The 15,517-nt window shown below is 41.8% G+C and overlaps 1 protein-coding gene across 4 annotated transcripts in view; it reads right to left on the bottom strand.

Moving 5' to 3' along the window:
• STAC (SH3 and cysteine rich domain) overlaps positions 1 to 14,860 on the bottom strand; it is a 153,717-nt gene extending 138,857 nt beyond the window's left edge. For 2 of the 4 annotated variants that reach the window (XM_081824179.1, XM_081824175.1), the window contains exon 1: positions 14,561 to 14,860. In XM_081824179.1, coding sequence (XP_081680305.1) covers positions 14,561 to 14,671 — 111 coding nt within the window. In that variant the 5' untranslated portion in view covers positions 14,672 to 14,860. The remainder of the gene's footprint in view (positions 1 to 14,560) is intronic. The other 2 variants (XM_081824163.1, XM_081824170.1) reach the window with 1 other exon arrangement.
• Positions 14,861 to 15,517: the final 657 nt, after the last annotated feature.

Below are 15,517 nucleotides of genomic sequence, written 5' to 3'. Positions count from 1 at the left end.
ATCTCTTATGGTTCATCTCCCCCTCTGATTTCGCCCCCTTCAGTTTTCCCTTCCTTCCCTTAATGTTCTCCATGCTATTCCTTATGTTCCACATATGAGTGAAACCGTGTGATAATTGTCTTTCTCTGCTTGACTTATTTCACTTAGCATAATCCCCTCCAGTTCCATCCATGTCGATGCAAATGGTGGGTATTCATCCTTTCTGATGGCTGAGTAATATTCCATTGTTTGGTGATCTTCTTGTCACATGACGAGATATGACTGTAGATCATGGTGACTTAACAACCAAGCCTCACAACTGACGGTTTTCTGATATCTTCCATGGCCCAGGCAACATAGCAGAGAGGAACTTCAGTGAAGCAGTGAAGTTCACAATCTTGATTCTTGATGACTCTGGACCTCGTCCCATCCTGCATCTGATTTTCTTCACTGTTAGCCTCCGCTCTATGCTCTCTTGCCTTCTTATCCCACCCTTTGGGATGTTCCCTAACTCCATGTTTCTAGCTCTGATCTTGGAATTGCTACTCATTTACTCTGGCCATTCACTCTGACCGTGGAATCTCTGGCCAGGTAAAGGTCCTCCTGGGTGAACCCAGCTTCCAACCTTGTGCAAGCTCTGTGAAGACAGCTCTCTGGAGGAACCGGGCACTTTCCCTTGTCTTTGAAAATCCTCTCAGGCTTGCTCTTTCCTCTTCCTTCCCATTTCCTCTCTGCATTTTCTTGAGACTGGATTGCCCACCTCCCTGGTTTAGGTTCTCTCCATGACAATCCATCTTTCACTTTACTGTGGCAACATTAATGGCTCCTCTCATCTCTACTCTTCAAATCTGATTTCCTCTGCCCAGCTTCTAAGACATTCATCTGACCTCGTCCATTTCCCTGTATACAGAATCAGTCAAACCAATCATACCGTCTCCATCTTTGAAAGGTCATTCGTAAGATTAAATTCATGCCCCATGTTTCTGAAGTTTACTGTGACTGCTACCCAGTCATGTTTGCACAGGGCTTTGAGGATCATAAAAGGTTGTGCTCCTCCCTTTCACTTTTTAGGAAGCATCCCTGGTTCTTTCTCCCTCATACCTCGTATCGCATTCATAGCAAGTCTCATTGATTCTACTCTCAAAATATATCCTGAAACTTACCACTTCTTAACTATGCCACTAAATAATACCTGGTCTAACACACCATTCTCCCTACTCCTGGACTACCCTAGCTTTCTCACTGGCCTCCTTGCTTCCACTCTTGCTGGGTGGCAGTGCCACCGCAGGTAGTACCCACAGAAATCTTGGTAAAATGTAAATTACGTACTGTCCAGATCCACTTCCTCCCGGGCTTTCTCAAGTGGTGGTCTCTCAAACTTAGAGCAAAATCCAGCTTCCTTAGCATGGCCATTAAATCTCCATAGGATTTAGCTGGTCCTGTCTGTAAGAATGTTCTACAATGAGAACAATGTTCCATAATCTATGGTGTCTAATGTACTAACCACTAGCCGCAGGTGATTATAAGTACTTGAAATGTGGTCAGTATGACTAAAAAACTGGATTTTTAATTTTAATACATCTAAATTTAAGTAGCCACACATGGTTAATGGCTACCATACTGGAGAGTACAATTTTAGTCCTCGGACTCTTTAGAGGTGAGTCTAGCTTTCTGGACTCAGCACTCAGGAACAAGCACCCAAGATTTCTTGCTGTTCCTCAGAAATGCAAACTTGTTCCCACCTCGGGGCTTTGCCCAGATCTCTTCCCTACTCTCCTCTTATCTTCAATCTTGAAATGACAGCTCATACGCTCACTCCATTCCAGTCTCTGACTCAAGTCACTTTTTCACAGAATACTTCCTTGATCTCAGAAATAAAATAGCTCCTCATGCTCCCGCTTCCACACTGTTCTCTTCTAAGTAGCCTTATCACTGCCTGAAATAATATGCATTTTTCACCTTGTTTATTATCTGTCTTCTCTATTTTCTCTAGAAATGTGGGTATGGAGTAGGTGGGAACCTGGCTTTAGGCAGAGCTGAGGTTTCTCTAGATGATTCTGAACAAAGGCACAGAAGGGCAAGGGAGTTTAGGGTGTTTGCAAGGGAGTAAATACAATCATGACAAAAAGGAATCTGAGAACCTAAAGTGGGTAGGGGACAAAGAAAAGATAGTAGGCTCCCCAGTTAATGGATTTTATACTTGGGTGGGGTTGAAATAGTCTCAGAGTAGAGGTGTCAGAAGGAATTAGATGGAAAGATGCCAGATGGTGGTCACAGAATGGGAAGCCTGCAAGGGAGGTTCTGGAGATGATACAACCACTACACAGACAAAGTCTATGCGGAAGCGGGTGGCGATGTGCAAGAAAATGGAAGACGAGACCTTAGGAGGAGAAAAGCTTAAGGGTATTTGGAAGAGTCATGTGTAGTGTATGAACATCACCAACAACCAGGGCAGGAGTGGAATGAGCAAGAGAGGGCCTGGCTCTGCCATCGTGGGGAAGAGAGAGACCTGCTGGGGTTGGCAGCAGACTGGGGATGCTGGCAGTGGGAGGAGGAGCCTGAGCACATGGATTTTAAAGCTATGGGCTTCAGAGGATGAGAGACAAGGGTCTGGAAGCAGTAGTGAGGGTGCCTCCCCAATTACCAGGCCAAGGGAAGGAGAAAAGAGCCACTGCCTGGGATTTTGCTGAACAGTGAGCTGCAGAGGGTGGAACTGGGGATGTTGACCCCAGGGAGGGTGGCAGACAGGCTAGATTAGCAGATGTGCAGATCTGTGTGGAGGGTACGCTGTGAGAGGACAGTGCTCTGCCATCTCGTGCTTCTTCTGGTGACCAACATCACTGGGGAAGAGGGGTTGTTGGGATTCTTTTCCAAGTTCTCCAAGTTACCCTGTTCTCATAAAACTGAGAGTGTTGGAGGCTGGGGGGGGGTTCCTGCCAGGGGCACACGGACCTCTAGTATCTCTTTTTACTACTTTCCCTCATGTTGGTTTGGAGGGCAAAGAATGGTGGCATTCCCGGGAACCCAGGGTGTTCTGGATCCCTCCTCTTGCCTCCTTCTCTTGTGTCTGACCTCAGTCCTTTATGCTGTGGTCACAGCTGCTGTCAGACCTGAGGAAAACATACTGACTAGAATATCAGCTATGGGGCCGTTACCAAAAGGTAGCATGGTCAAGTTACATTTTCAGATCAGTGAAGCACCCTCTGGGGGCTGACAGACATCTTGTCTCTTGTCTACTTGCTGCCAAGCAACCTCTCTGCTCAGGCCCCCTGGGGGTCATCAAAGATGACTTTTGGTTTTCTGGCTTGGTTGACTTCATGTATGATGCTCACCTATGGATGAGAACACATGAAGAACTGGGCTGGCATTTGCGTCAAGTATGATGAGTTTGGTTGACAGTCGGCTGAATTTAAAAGGTATGGAGGGCATCAAGCCAGGCTGTCCAAAAAGCAGCCGGATAGATCTGTCTAGAGCTCAAATTTGTGCTGAATTCAGATTTGGAAGTTATCGGCTGGTGGGTGAAATTAAAATAAGTAACATGTCCCAGTAGAGATGTAGAGAGATTATGGAGAGTCAGAAGGGCTGAGGGCTGATAGCAGGATGCTGGAGAAGACCAACATTTGAGTGACTGCTGGAGGAGGAAGTGATAGCCCAAAGGACCAGAGAGGAACTGTTCCAGTAGTAGGAAGAGAATCAATGGAGTGAGAGATTTAAGGAGGGAGCATTGGTGTTTAACTCTCCTGATTCCAACCCAGATCTAAGGGGCTAATGCGCACAGCCTAGGAGCACATGGGAATTCCGCTAGAGAAAGTGAGAATGGGAAGAGATTGAAGGAAGGTTCAGGGCTGTTTTACAACTCATCCAGGGATGTTAGTAAGATTTAAAGGAAATGAATAATTTTATGGAAAAATGCAAATTAACAAACCTGAATCATGCCAATTTGTAAAAAAAAAAAAAAAAAGAATAGAATAATAAAATTGAAGAAATGTTTTCAAAATTTATTTTAAAATAGGTGTTAGGTCTAGATATTATTGGCAGGTTTTTTTCAAACATTAAAAGAGGGGACCTGGGTTCTACAAATTGCTCCATGGAAAAAACAAAAACAAAAACAAAACAAAGGAGGGCATCTATGGACATCTTCCCAAACTGTTTTTTAAAACTTGGCATATCCTTAAAAATAAAATGTGACCAAGAACACAAAGTAACAGTTACAGAATAATCTCCCTTATGTATATAGATATAAAAATAATAAAGTATTGGCAATCAAATTGTAGCAGTTTATTAAAAGAAAATCCTCATGGCCAAGTAGGACCTTTTCCAGGAATGTAAGAAGGGTTTAATATTAGGCTATCTATAAATATAATCCATCACATAAAGAGGCCAAAGGACAAAAAACAATCACGTGATTACCTTGATACTTGCCAGAAAGTCATTTGAAAAGATTCCACATCCATTCCTGATGGAAATTCTTAGTAAGCTAAGAACATTACCTATCTTAACACAAGAAAGACTGTCTCAGTTTAATTGTGAACATGAGTGGGAAGTCTGGAATTTGTGTAGAAGGAGATCTTAAGGAATGCTTTAGTTGGAAATGAATTTGTCTTGAAGTTAAATTTGCAAAGCACTGCCTTATGTTTCTCAGACTCAATGTGTAAATTTGCAGTAGCTTCCACAATGGGTTGATAAACAAAAGAACTAAGGCCACTCCTTAGTACCAACACTGTACAATAAACACTTATAGAGAATGTACACTTACAGCAAAACATTGTTGGCATTTAAAGTAAGCCAGGTATTAGCTCAATACCTCCACTAATATTTACCTATTTGGGGAGTGTAATAAGCCCCTGTTCCAAACCTACTCTACTCCCCCATCTCCAAAAATGAGAATTATGTTTAGAGAGGCGAAATTATTACTGCAGATATTATGATAATCTAATAATAATAGCTAACATTTACTTATTATGTACCAGGCACTGTGTTAAGCACTTAGCATACACTAATTAATTTAACCCTAATGACAATGCTGCAGAAGGGCATTATTATGCTCATTTTACAGAAAGAATAGTGAAGCTCAGGAAAGCCAAGGGCAGGGAAGCTTATTAAGTGGCGTCCCAAAGTGACACTGTGGGATTTGAACACAGCTATTTCTGACTCCAGAGCCCGTGCTCTGAGCCACTAAGCAACACTGTATTTCTTTATTGATGAATAAGAAAAGGAATATGGAAGAACTTAGATTATAAAATTAATATAAAACAAATTTCTTATATGTCAGCTCTCAGCAGTTAGAAAATATAAGAGATGGTTCATAAGTATAACTCAGAGTATAAAACACCCAGACAATAGCTAAAGAGAATTGGGCAAAAAGTATTTAAGGAAAACTCCCAAGTGTTTATGAGTGTCATAAAAGGCATGTCGATACCTAAAGATATATACTATGTTCCTGGATGAGAAATCCCATTGCTGGTAAAGATTTCACTGAAATGATCTGAAAAGTTTCATGCAGTTACTTCCAAAACATTATTTTTATAACTTGATGGAAAAACAAAAAGGTGTGCAGCTAAATAAATAAAATTCCCAGGAGGGTACTTGTATTACCAATTATCTATTATAAAGCTACAATGATTAAAATGTTATAATAGTAATGCCAAAGCACTGTATAGTAATACATGCAAAATCATGAGAATATAACAGATGACTCTAAAGGAGAATCTAGTACATATTAGCATTTATTACATAATAAATGTAACCTTTCAAATCAGTGAAAAAAGAATGAATTATTCAATAAACGGTTTTAGAAATACTTAGTAATCATTGGGAAAAAAAATTAGAGTTCTCCCATACCACATAACACCAAAAATTCCAGATGGATTAAGGTGATAAAAGTAACAAGTATATATTAAAGATCTAGAGAAACAAACAGGTTAATATTTATCTGCTTCCAGGGTGGGGAAGACCTTTCTAAATATAAATGGAAAAAAGAAACCATAGCTAAATAAACCTGAGACATTTAACAACACGACAAAAGAAATCTTCTATATTGAAAATGTCATAAAATCAAAAAGCAAATTTTAGTCTGGGAAAAGGTTAGCAACATATATGAAAGATTATGGTTTTAATATTTATAAAAAAGTTTTAAAAAATCAATAGGAAATGGATGAATGTTCTATTAAAATGGACAAGGACCTGAGCAGATAACATGCCAAAGAAAAAAGACAAATATTGTTTAAAACATAAAAATAATCCTCTGTGTAAATAAATGTAATTAAAACAATAAGAAAATTCCATATATCTTCGTCCTTCAAATGTTCTGATTTAAAAGGCTAGGATACTACAACTTAATAACCAAAAAACCCAAGCAGTCTGGGTTAAAAAATGGGCAAAGGTCTTGAATGGACATCTCTCCAAAGAAGATATACAAATGGTTAATAAGCACATGAAATGATGCTCAACTGATCTTTAGGGAAATACAAAACAAAAACCATGATAAGATACCATTTAACACACATTAGGATTAAAAAAAAAAAAAAAAAAAACCCAGAAAATAACAAGTGTTGGAGAGGATGTAGAGAAATTAGAACCCTGTGTATTGTTGCTGTGAATCCAAAATGGTGCAGCCAGTGGGGAAACAATATGATGATTCCTCAAAAAATTAAACAAAGAATTGCCATGTAACATAGCAATCATGTTTTGGGCCATATACCTGAAAGAAATGAAAGCAGGGACTTGAACCGATATTTGCATACCCAAGTTCATAACAGCACTATTCACAAAAACCAAAATGTGGAAGCAACCCAAATGTCCATTGATGGGTAAGTGGATTAGTGTAACTGGGAAAAAAGAAGTTCAGAAAGTGAGAAAATAAAAAATAATAATTTATAAATGAAATCAAATATTATCCTATTGAAAATACAGCAAAATTTGTTAGCTCCAAAAAATGTGATATACCCATATAATGGAGTATTATTTAGCTTTTAAAAGGAAGGGAATTCTGATATATACCAAAACATGAATGAATCTTGAAGATTTATGTTAAGCGAAATAAGCCAATTACAAAGGGACAAATATTATATGATTCCTCTGATATGAGGTAGCTAGAGTAGTCAAAATCAGAGAATCAGAAAGTAGAATGGTGATGTCAGGGGCTGGAGGCAAGAGGAGATGGGGAATAACTGTTTAATGGGGACGGAGTTTCAGTTTGGGAAGATGCAAAGGTTCTGGAGATGGATGGTGGTGATGGTTGCACAACAATGAGAATGTATTTGATGTCACAGAACTGTACACTTAAAAAATGGTAAAAATGGTAAATAGTACATTATGTATATTTTATCACAAATTAAAAAAAAAAACTTAGGGGGATTGGATTTTGATGCCTAAATAGAGTGGAGACTTGAAAAAGAAAGAATGAACTAGAAACAAATTTCTCACCAACTCTGGTTGATGATAAAGAAATCTTAGCATAGCCATAAAGCAGAATATACATACATACATATATACATATTTCCTGAGAATTCATAATCACAGATCTGCCTTCACATAGATTTGAGGCCCAAATTTATACAACACAATTTGGTCTGAGAACCCCCAAACTGAAAAAGTAACATAAAATTAGGTTCTCAACTAATGATGCCCTGGGATAATTGCAGAAGCAAACATTCTTTCTTTTTTGTTTTCTAAAGATTTTGTTTTATTTATTTATTTGTCAGAGAGAGAGAGAGAGCAAGCACAAGCAGAGGGAGCGGCAGGCAGAGGGAGAAGCAGGCTCCCTGCAGAGCAAGGAGCCCAATGCGGTGCTCGATCCCAGGACCCTGGGATCATGACCTCAGCCGAAGGCAGACACTTAACTGACTGAGCCACCCAGCAAACCCTCTTGAGTGGTATATATTATTAGAAGAGCAAAGGCAGGAGTGCAATCCTGAATCCTGACCCCTACCTCACACCATACCAGAAAACTGATTCCAAATGGATTATAAACCTATGTGTGAAAGGCAAAACAACTTTTCTAGGAAATAATATAGGAGAATATCTTCATATCTTTGGGGTAAGTGAAGATTTCATAAACAGAACACAGAAAGGCCTAGCAACATAACAGAACATAACACAACGTAACAACCATTAGTGGGAGTATGAACTGGTACAGCTACTTTGGAAAGCTGACAGCATCTATATGTATGCCCTACAACCCAGCAATGTTGCTCCTAGGTATACACCCAACAGATGTGCCACAAAGGATATATATAAGAATGACCACAGCAGTACCACTTGTAGCCACCCAAACCAAGAAACAATCCAAATGTCCATCATCAGTAGAGTAGATCAATAGTGAACTATTCATACAGTGGAATGCTATACAGCAAGGAAAAGGAAAACTACTGCTACATGCAATTGCATAGATGAATCTCATAACATACTGCTAAGTGAAAGAAGCCAGGCATAAAAGAATATACACTACATGATTCCATTTATATAAAGTTCAAATAACTGAGATTAATTTATGTTGTTAGAAGTCAGGACAGAAGGGGGTCTGAGGGAGATTCTGGGGTGCTGGTAACATCCTATTTCTTGATTTTTGCATTGGTTGCAGATAGATTAAAAGTTCATATTCTGAAAATTAGGGGCGCCTCAGTGGCTCAGTTGATTAAGCAACTGCCTTCGGCTCAGGTCATGATCCTGGAGTCCCAGGATCGAGTCCCGCATCACGCTCCCTGCTCAGCGGGGAGTCTGCTTCTCCCTCTGACCCTACCCTCTCTTGTGCTTTCTCTCTCTCTCAAATAAATAAAAAAAAATCTTTAAAACCAAAATTTATGTTCTGAAAATTCACTAAGGTGGAATTTGTAATGTGTGCACTTTTTGGTATGATGTCATATTTTAATCAAAGTTTACTAAGAAGTAAAAAGCTACGGTATAGTCTTTCTTGAGGGCACTGTGTCAATGAGAATAAAAGACCTCAGAAGTGTTTATATCTGGACCCAGCAATTCTACTTCCTATGAAACTAGTCAGAAATATAATCAAATACTTATGTATCAGGATGTAAATTTTAATATTTTAAAATATATGAACAGTAAGAAAGAACCTAAATATGTACTCAGAAGGAACTGCTGGAATAGATGTGCTATAACAACAAAGTAGAATATTATACCATTTTGAATATTCATGTTATTGATTATCTAAGAGTATACAGAAACTATGCATAACATCAGGTAGAAGAAAAAGTATAGCATGCATTTATGTATATACTGTTCCAATTTTGTTTCGAGTGTGTGTGTGCATGTGTAAAGGAAATGTAAATGAAAGAAATACAGCAAGAAATATAACCATCCTTATCTCCACGTTGTTGTGTGATAAAGAAATTTTTCTTTGTAATTTTCTGTTTTCCAGTTTTCTACATTGAGTACTTATTATTTTTATGATTATATGATTATGAAAATAACTTAATAAGGGCATAGCTACCCTTGTAAATCCAGCTGCATCTGAGAAATGCTTAAGATTATTTGGCAGCATGGAGGTCAACAGCCGGTCACTGTTGCCAGAGCCATGCCTTTGGCCTGAATGATAAATGGGAAGGGAAAGAAGACAGACTAATTACAAATGATTCCTTCAGGTACTGTGGTTAGAAAGAAGAGGATCTTGACAGTCTACAATTCTTACTCAATTCTTATTCTCTATTTAATTTCTTTGACAGTCTACAATTCTAATAGTCTAAATCAGTGTTTCTCAAACTTGGCTGCACAATGAAATCATTAGGGAAGCTCTAAAACAATACTGATGCTTGGGACCCTCATTCAGAGACTCCCATTTAGTAGTCTAACCGATGGACTGGAATCCCTAAGGGATCTGAATGCAAAGCCAAGGTTCCATTTTCTTTCATCTTCTCCCCTGAGTAGAAGTTAAATTCCTTATCAATAATAGCTTCCCATATATGTATGAGATGAACTGGGCACAAAGTAGGCACTCAATAAACAGTTGCTTATTGGAAGACACACACCTTTCTGAAAGATGCCAGGCACATCCTTATGGTTAAGAGATTTCTTCTCCCTAGCTTGGATGGTAGTCCAGATTCAGAGAGAACCATGGAATGAGGGGACTCCTTGGTCCATGGCTCTTATGGGCCACTGGGTAGCTTATATCACCCTTCCAAAATGAAGCCACAGGCTGGTGAGTCAATGGCTTATCTTCCTGGGGATGCAAAACAGCTAAGGTGAAAACTGCACTCAACAGCATAAGTAAAATCTAAAGGAAGGAAAACTCAGTTATACTATTGGAACATCAGTTTTTGTTACTGAAATGATCCTAGGGATGACAACTGGGGTTGGCTAGGGATAGAAGTCATCTAATGTGAAGCAGGAAGAGAAAGTAAATAATGTTACATGCTTATACATGCTTATAACATATTAGGTCACAGGCCTTACAAAAAACCCATGTCAGCTGGGTATAAGCATCCCCATTCTAGAGATTAGGAAGCTGAGGCTCAGAGGGGCTAGGCAACTAGCCCAGAGTCACAGGGCAACTGATAAGAAAAGATCTCAACTCTTGTCTATTTGACCTCAAAACCTATAATCTCTCCACGGCATCAAAATGCGATCTTGGGTCATGTAAGTGACGTCAAAGGGCATCCACACAAAACCTTCATATTAGACCCTAGTAAGAGTTCATGTTGTAAGTCAGTAGGAGAAGGGATATTCATTGAAATAAGGGATGCTGAAACATGACATTTTTTCTTAGTATTCAATAGTCTCTGTTAGCACTTAAGAAAAAATGAGGTTGTGGTCTTTCTGGAATAGTTAGTGGAAAGATAGAGGGGTGGCTTTCACATTCTTTCGATTCAACTAATTTTATGAAAAAAAAAAAAAAAAACAAAAACAGATAAACTACATTACTACTTCGGTTTACAGGAATATGCCCTGAGGAAATTGTCCTGGAGTATCTAAAGTCCAAGAGAGCTTTCTTAAACAGAAGTCCTGCCGTTAACAATCTGTGTGATTTTAGGCAAGTCGTTGCCTCTCTCTTGGCTTTGATTTCAAGAGAAAAAGAGAAGCCATTTCGACAAACTTTGAGGGCTATAGATACTTCACTGATCTGATACAAGCTATGGATCCTTTCCCCAGGTGATGCAACTCTGCACGTAACTGCACAATTCTGAATGCGGATTCTGGTTGTTCATGGATCTTCCAAAGATTTTTCGTGGACCCCCAAAGAACATACTAACCCTTGACTGAAAACACCTGGCGTATGTGATAATGGAACTGTAGTCATGCTTGCCAAAAAGCCCTTATCTTTTAGAGATGCAACCTGAAATATTTATGGGTGAAATGAATTGAAGTCTGAAATTTGCCTTCAAATGATCCAGTGTATTTGGGGAGGGATGGTGGTGGTAGGGGGGATAACAGGTGACACAAGATCATCCATGAATTTGTCACTGGGGAAGCCAGGTGATTAGTTCCATGACTATTCTTTATACTGTTTTCTCTACTTTTGTGTCTGTTGAAATTTTCCATACTAAAATAAATTTACACAATAAAAATTATCTATAATTTAAAAAATACTCCAACTAGATGATCTCTAATGTTTCCAACTCCAATAATCTATGATGTAGCATTCCAAAGAATCTGCAAAAGAAATGGACTTCCAGAAACATGCTATGGGCTCAGGGCACTGAACCATCCTCCTCCTCTCCTAATGGACTCTGCACTAAAGGGTTTATTGTGGCCTCCTTTTCCAGATATTTCTGTGACATTACATTTAATTATCTCCATAAATATATTTTTGGAGGAAGAGTAGCAAAACCAAACACAAAGAAGCGAGACAAAAATTGGTCTAATCATTTCACATGTGGCTCAATTTGTTTTCAAAGATTTCTTAAGAGAAGACCAAAATACTGCTGTAAATGACTTTGAGTGGCATGTGAAATACGTGCTTAGCATGTTAGGGGAACCAGGAGAAAGTGAAACAATACATAAGCATGACAGATAGTTGTGGTGGAGGGCTGGGCTCCAGAGCTCTGCTGCCCAGGGCTCTGTCCTACCTGTGTCGTTCAACTAGCTATGTGATCTTGGCCAAGTCACCCAACCTTTCTGAGCTTCTGCTTCCTTATTCATAAAATCAAAGAAACAGGCAATCTCCCTCATAGGGTTATTGTGAAGAATCAAGTTGTACCTGACATGCAGCACGCATTCAGTAGATGCTAACCAGAGTTCTTTCAACTGTGTAAATATAAAAATAGATCTTATAAAAAAGATGTACAATATAGATCACAATGTTATCAGTAGTTGTCGCTGGACTGTGAGCCAATGTGTCATTTTTTTCTTCCCCTTTATTTTTGTCTGGGCTTTTCAAATTTCTACAAAGAGTATTTTGTTACCCTTATACTCAGAGAACAAAAGTCTTTTAGAAGGTAATTTTAAAAGTCTTTCTTGCGGAAGTTTAATGCCCAGAGAGGCCTAACCCATGTTGTATGTTCACAAACAGACCACTTGAGAGGAGTAAGGTGGAATGACTACCATTACCTTGTTCATGCTTTCCTTACTATGCTCTCATCTTCAGGGTGGAAGATCCTTATAAACAGCAGTGAGCTTTCAAATCTGGCACTCCTGGTGTAAAATAAACACAGCCTTCTTCTGCTCCTGTTTCATGCCCTCCTGCCCCTTTACCACATATTCCTCCATACCAGGAGCTGAGCTTTTTTGAGGGCTTGGACCCCTTTGAGAACATCACCAATGCTACACCATAAAAATTGACATTCAGGCACGCTATTTTGCATTCAATTTCCTGGGGTTCATGGCCCATCCCCTCCCCCCCAGGCCATCTCCACTGCTTAAGAACACCTAAGCCATGACAAATTTCAGAACATATACACACACTTCAGGTGTGTAGACCACTTTGAGAAAAATTGGCATGTACAAATTTGAAAGCATAGTCAGATAAATCAGTGGATAATTATGGGTATTACATATGTAGTTTTTGCTCTGCCAAAGAATTTGCATCAGGATATCTATAAATAGCACACCCATATAGTGTGTTTAAACCATGCCACTGCATACGCAAATGCTAAGCCCTTTCCAGAACACATCTACTGCAGAGCAACAGGCCCATTTCAAAAAGTTTAGTACCAGTTTCACTCCTGAGTTTTGCTGCGCTCCTTTACAATCTACGAGATCATCTTCAAAATGGCCACTAACCCATATGCCTTAGGTGGCTGATGGTCGATGATAGACAATGATGAGATGCCCAGAAACTTCCAGTCAGAGGAGAGGTCGTATGTGTGTGCAGGTTATGAAACAGCGTAGGAGTGGATCATCTGTGGTGGGGTGGATCCCCTTGATCTCAGAAAGGAAAAGGATAAACATAGAGTCCTTACACTGCCCTGGTTCATTTTATGTATTCTTCACAGCGACTCTGGAAGGAGGGGCTTTTGCCCCCATTTCCAACCGAGTTTTAGAAAAGTTGACACACACATGCCCCAGATCAGACATTTATCGGGGAAAAAAAAAGACAAAATAAAGATAATGTAAAGCTCTCTTTGATGGTTAACTTCCAGAGGCTGAGATGTGTAGAGTGCCCAGCATCGCTTAAACCAAGAGCCACTTGGCTGTGATTTTGATCCTGCTGATTTGTCAATGGCTTTTAGGGATGTACCTAAAGGGAGAGAGGGATGGGACTTTTCTTTGCCCCATCTGCCCTGCTCTCCAAACTGGCATCCACCTTCCCTTCACTCCTATACAGGAACTGCCCAGCATTCCAAAGATACCTGGGGAATTCACAAGGAGATCTGTATAAATAGCCAGGAGCCCTGCACTTAAAGAAATCCATATCACCACAAACTCCATTTTATGATTTTCACCCCAGGCTAAGATGCCATTTGGCATGTCACTGCTAGCAGCACATTTTACTCGATCCTCTTTCAAGATTTCCAAACCTGTGCCCGGCCCCCACGGGAGTCTCAGAGGAAGTGGAACCGTGGCAGAAGTGCTGCGGAGCTGGCTTTGTGCGTGTGTTAGTGTAACTCATAAAAGCAAGTGTAAGTTCTCCAACTATTAACTTCCACAAGAGGAACCTCAACTTTCCCACGAATGCGGCTTTTCCCTTTGCTTAGCTTTTCTGAAGTTAGGGGTGAGTTCTTAAATTAAGCAGAGTCTCGGGGACTCCTGTGACACAGACAACCCTTTACTGGCCGCAAGCGCCCTAGCTTTTCTGGAGGTGTATCCCTCGCTATCATCTTTCAGAAGCAGCTAACACCTACACGTGCTTTGGGCACCAGCAGGCTGAAAGCACAGAACCACCAAGCCACCAACCACCCAGGAAAGCGGTCTCTGAGCCCGGAGTCAGTGCGCACTAACCGGCGTGTGCTTGAGGGGAGAAGCCAGCGCAGCCTCGGGTCTGCGTGGGCAGGAGGCTGGGTCCACGCGACGTGGTCCAGCAGCGATACAGCGAGTACTGACCGACATTCAAGTCTCAGGGGAGCCCGGGTCCCATTAGGGGCACGTCTCCCGCCAGCCTCCGCGCCAGTTCGGGGGAAACTAAGGTGGACCGAGAGAAGAACAGGAGGAGAGTGAGTTCGTGTTTTCTTGGGGTAAGTGTGCGCGGTACCTTGGATTCCTGGCTGCTGGTGGATGCTGGAGAGGGCGGCTGCTCGGCGCGCGGCGCCTCCTTGGGCAGCCCGTCCCCGCCATCCTCGCGGGCGCCGCTCGGGGGGATCATCCTGGCGGCGCGGGAACGGTGCTGGGCTCCCGGAGGAACAGCGAGGCTGGCCTTCCCGCCGCTCGTGCTAGCTCAGCGGCGGGTCCCAGGGATGCCCATCGTCTCCCCGCCGCCCACGCGCTCTCCCCCGACCTCGCCCGTGCGCACGCCCGTCCCGCGCGCCCGCCGCCCCTCGCCCGCCAGCGCACTGGCGGGACTGGCAGCCGGCAGCGGACGGGCGGCTCGAGAGAGCTCGCGGGCCGCGGGGGAGGCGGGGCGGCGGGGCGGGGCGGGGCGGGGCTGCGCGGCGACAGCCGGGACGGGGGAGGCGGGGGGCGAGTGGGGGCCCGCGGCCGAGGGGGTCCTGCAGCCAGGCCCCGCACGCGCCGAACCCAGCGAGGGGTTCCCCAGGAGGGGTGGTGGAAGGAAGAGAAAACCCGGGAAGGATTCAGCCAAGAGGGACCACCTGCAACAACACCCTCTTTCCTCACCCTAAGGAACAGCGACTCCAAGGCGGACGGTGACTTAGCTAAGTTATTTATAGGGCTCAGTGACGGAGAGCGGGGAGAGCTGGGGTTCCCCTGCTAGAAGGCACTTCGCGCTCCCCCATCCAGTTTTGGACTAAAGCAGAGGCAAAATGCAACGAGGCTGTGTCCTCATTTTGTTGTGTGTTTTTGTGCTCAGCCCTCTAAGCATTTTACCTTATTTAATCCTCAAGGCCAACCTCTTGGGCTGGATAGCATCACTTACATTTTATAGATGAGGAAACCGAGATTCTAGGGAAGCTAAGTAATTTGCTTTAAGTCATTGAACTATAAATAGTGGAGCTGGGATTGGAACCCATTTTGGCTTCAAAATCCATGCCAT

This window comes from Leptonychotes weddellii, chromosome 1, assembly GCF_054177405.1.
Source record: "Leptonychotes weddellii isolate Sample4059 chromosome 1, ASM5417740v2, whole genome shotgun sequence".
NCBI classification, from domain to species: Eukaryota; Metazoa; Chordata; class Mammalia; order Carnivora; family Phocidae; genus Leptonychotes; species Leptonychotes weddellii.
This window is presented reverse-complemented; position numbering and strand designations above follow the sequence as displayed.